We start from the raw sequence: 3,731 nt of genomic DNA, 5'->3' as shown, positions 1-3,731 counted from the left end.
AAATCCTATATCCAATTTCAATTATAATTTAAATAATTAAACTAACAAGTTGGGTGCAAATAATACAAGTAATACATGGTAGAATCCTAAAACTACCCAGACCTAAGCATGATTTTAGCTACGTGCGGACTCTCGTCACATCATGCACACGTAGCACCCACAATTATTAGCAAACAACCATTTATAACACCTACAAGAATAATTCCCTCTAATAAGGTTAGGCAAGAGACTTACCTCATTTCCAAGCCCTCTTCCCGGTCCACAATTCACACTAAAAGCCTCAAATCGGAGTCACGCAATCTGAAACTAGCCAAATATTGTACAAACTAATCAATATATGCTCAAATGTTTATAATATCACTATTACAGTGATTACCCAACCCAAATTGGAAGGTTCCTAAAATTTACTCCCGACCCACGTGCCCGAATTTCGAAAATATTTGTAAATAAATGTTACCCATAACCTCATGAACACAAATATATAATTTCTACTAAATTCCATAATCATTTTCATGGTGTTATCCCATTTTAATCAAAACCTAGGTTTTTCAAAATAATCCTATAATTTCCACAAGTTACATGTTAAAATATACCCAAATTTCATGTATTAAACTCACATTAAGTAGTAATTACTTACCTTACAAAGATAGGTGAAATATCCCTCTCCAAGACCTCCAAAATCGGATAACCCAAAGTCAAATTGGGTTGACCCTCCTTCGCGATCGCGGAAGAGGCCTCGCGATCGCGAAGGCTTGCCCAGCCTGAGCTTCACGAACACACTCAACCCTTCATGAATGCAAAGAGCAAAGGTGGCCAACCCATAGGCTCTTTATTCTACGCGAATGCGGGCATGTCTACGCGAACGCAAAAGCTACCAGTTCCAGACCTTTGCGAACGCAACCTCTTGATCGTAAACGTGAAGGGAAAAATGCCCAGTCCCCCAATCCCTTCTTCACCATCGGGACTCCACCTCCGCATTCACGAATATGGAAACCAGAACCAGCAATAGCAGATTTTCAAACGTAGCTTCGGGTGGTCCGAAATTCACCCGAGCCACCCAGGACCCCGTCCAATTGCACCAACAACTCCATAAACATAATACGGACCTGCTCAAACCCTCGGAACACGTAAATCAACCTTGAAACTAAGAATCGCACCCCAAAACCAAATTGAATCAACTTATGAACTTCAAACTTTTCAACTAGCTCTGAATGCATCAAATCATACTTAAACAACTCGGAATGACACCAAATTTTCTTACAAGTCATAAATCACCATACGGACCTATTCCTAGGCTCGGAATCCCAAACGGGCCTCGATAACACAAAAGTCTACTTCAAACCAAATTCAAAGAACTAGAAAACCTTCAATGCTCCAACTTTCAACATTAGGTGCCGAAATGCTCACAGATCACCCAGAAACTCGATCCGAACATACGTCCAAGTCCAAAAACATCATACAAACCTATTAGAACCATCAAATCTCGGTTCCGAGGTTGTTTACTCAAAATGCTGATTCAAGTCAAACTACTTGGCCATCTTAGGCCACTATTAAGGAACCAAGTGTTTTGATTTTAACCCGAACCCTTCCAAACCCAAACCAACCATCCCTACAAGTCATAAAACAGTAAAAGCACATATGGAGAGTCTTAATTAGGGGAACGGGGATCTACTCATGTCGTTACATTCTCCACCTCTTAAATAAATGTTTGTCCTTGAACCGGTCTAGAATCATACTTGGAGTGCTGAATAAGTGTGGATATCTGATCCGCATGTCCTCTTCGGTCTCCCAAGTTGCCTCCTCGACTGGTTTACCCCTCCACTGGAACTTTACCCCAGAAATATTCTTAGATCTCAATTGGCGAACCTGCCTGTCAACAATGGCAACTGGCTCTTCCTTATAACCCAAGCTCTCATCTTCCTGAACAGTGTTGTAATCAAATACATGCGACATGTCGGCATGGTAGTTCCGGAGGATAGACACATGGAAAATTGGATGAACTCCCAATAGCCTGGGAGGCATATCAAGCTCATAAGCAACCTCTCCAACTTTCCTCAACACCTCAAATGGGCCAATAAACCTTAGGCTCAGCTTTCCCTTCTTTCTGAACCTCATGATACCCTTCATCGGTGATAATTTCAGGAGAACTTTCTTGCCCACCATAAATGATAAATCACGCGCTTTCTGATCCGTGTAACTCTTATGTCTAGATTGTGTTGTGCGAAGTCACTCCTGAATCAACTTTACCTTCTCCTACGCATCCTTCACTAAGTCAGTGCCATATAACCTAACCTTGTCGGGCTCAAACCATTCGATGGGCGAGCGACATCGCCGACCATATAAAGCCTCAAATAGAGCCATCTTAATGCTAGATTGGTAACTGTTGTTATAAGAAAACTCGGCCAGAGGCATGAATCGATCCCACTGCCCTCCAAATTCAATCACATAGGCACTGAGCATATCCTCCAAGATTTGAACTGTCCGCTCTGACTGCCCGTCGGTCTGCAGATGAAAATTTGTGCTGAGCTCTACCCGGGTACCCAACTCGCTTTGTACTGCTCTCCAAAAATGCGAAGCGAACTGAGGGCCTCTATCTGAAATGATGGAAATAGGCACACCATGCAATTGGACAATCTTCTGAATGTAAATTTGGGCCAATCTCTCTGAAGAGTATGTAGTCATCACTGGAATAAAGTGTGCCGACTTGGTCAGCCTGTCGACAATGACACAAACGACATCGAACTTCCTCAACGTCCGTGGCAACCTAACTATGAAGTTCATAGTGATGCACTCCCATTTCCACTACGGTATAACCATCTGCTGAAGTAGGCCACCTAGCCTCTGGTGCTCATACTTAACATGTTGGCAATTTAGGCATCTCGCTACATACTCAACTATATCCTTCTTCATTCTTCATCCATCGCCACCAATAATGTTGCCTCAGGTTATGATACATCTTCGTAGCACCTAGATGAATAGAATACCGAGAACTATGTGCCTCCAATAGAATCTTCTCCCTCAAATCATCAACATTAGGAACACATAGGTAACCCTAGAATCGGAGAACACCATCCTTACCGATAGTAACCCTTTTGGAACCACCCTGTAGCACCGTCACTCTAAGAACCAGCAAGTGTGGATCATCGTACTGACGATCCTTGATCCTCTCAAATAATAAATACTGAGCCACCACACATGCAAGAACTCGACTGGGCTCTAAAATATCCAACCTCAAAAGTCTGTTAGCCAAAGACTGAATGTGCAAAGCCAATGGCCTCTCCTCTGCTGAAATGAATGCCAAACTACCCATACTCTCGGCCTTTCTGCTCAAGGCATCCACAACCACATTCGCCTTGACCGGATAATAAAGGATGGTAATATCATAGTCCTTCAATAACTCAAGACACATGCACTGCCTCAAATTAAGATCCCTCAGCTTAAACAAATGCTTCAAGCTGCGATGATTGGTGTAAACCTCACAAGACACCCCATAAAGATAATGCCTCCAGATCTTGAGAGCATGAACTATCGCAAAAAACTCCAAATCATGTACGGGGTAATTTTTCTCATGGGGCTTCAGCTAACGTGAAGCATATACAATAACTCGCCCCTCCTGCATCAACATACAACCCAGGCCAATGCGTGAAGCATCACAATACACAGTATACATCCCTGAACCGGAAGGCAACACTAACACCGGTGTTGTAGTCAATGCGGTCTTGAGCTTCTAA

The 3,731-nt window shown here is 42.8% G+C and overlaps 1 protein-coding gene across 1 annotated transcript; it reads right to left on the bottom strand.

Moving 5' to 3' along the window:
* Positions 1-1,680: 1,680 nt before the first annotated feature.
* LOC138892799 (uncharacterized) lies at positions 1,681-2,127 on the bottom strand. The gene has a single exon (XM_070176539.1). It carries the CDS (start codon positions 2,125-2,127, stop codon positions 1,681-1,683), a length of 447 nt encoding a protein of 148 aa, XP_070032640.1.
* Between the last annotated feature and the right edge of the window lie 1,604 nt (positions 2,128-3,731).

The sequence above is a fragment of the Nicotiana tomentosiformis genome, chromosome 5, assembly GCF_000390325.3.
Source record: "Nicotiana tomentosiformis chromosome 5, ASM39032v3, whole genome shotgun sequence".
Taxonomy (NCBI): Eukaryota; Viridiplantae; Streptophyta; class Magnoliopsida; order Solanales; family Solanaceae; genus Nicotiana; species Nicotiana tomentosiformis.
This window is presented reverse-complemented; position numbering and strand designations above follow the sequence as displayed.

Bases quoted from the DNA above. Each gene is read 5' to 3' on its own strand.
- LOC138892799 (XM_070176539.1), bottom strand. From the start codon at position 2,127: ATGAAGGGTATCATGAGGTTCAGAAAGAAGGGAAAGCTGAGCCTAAGG.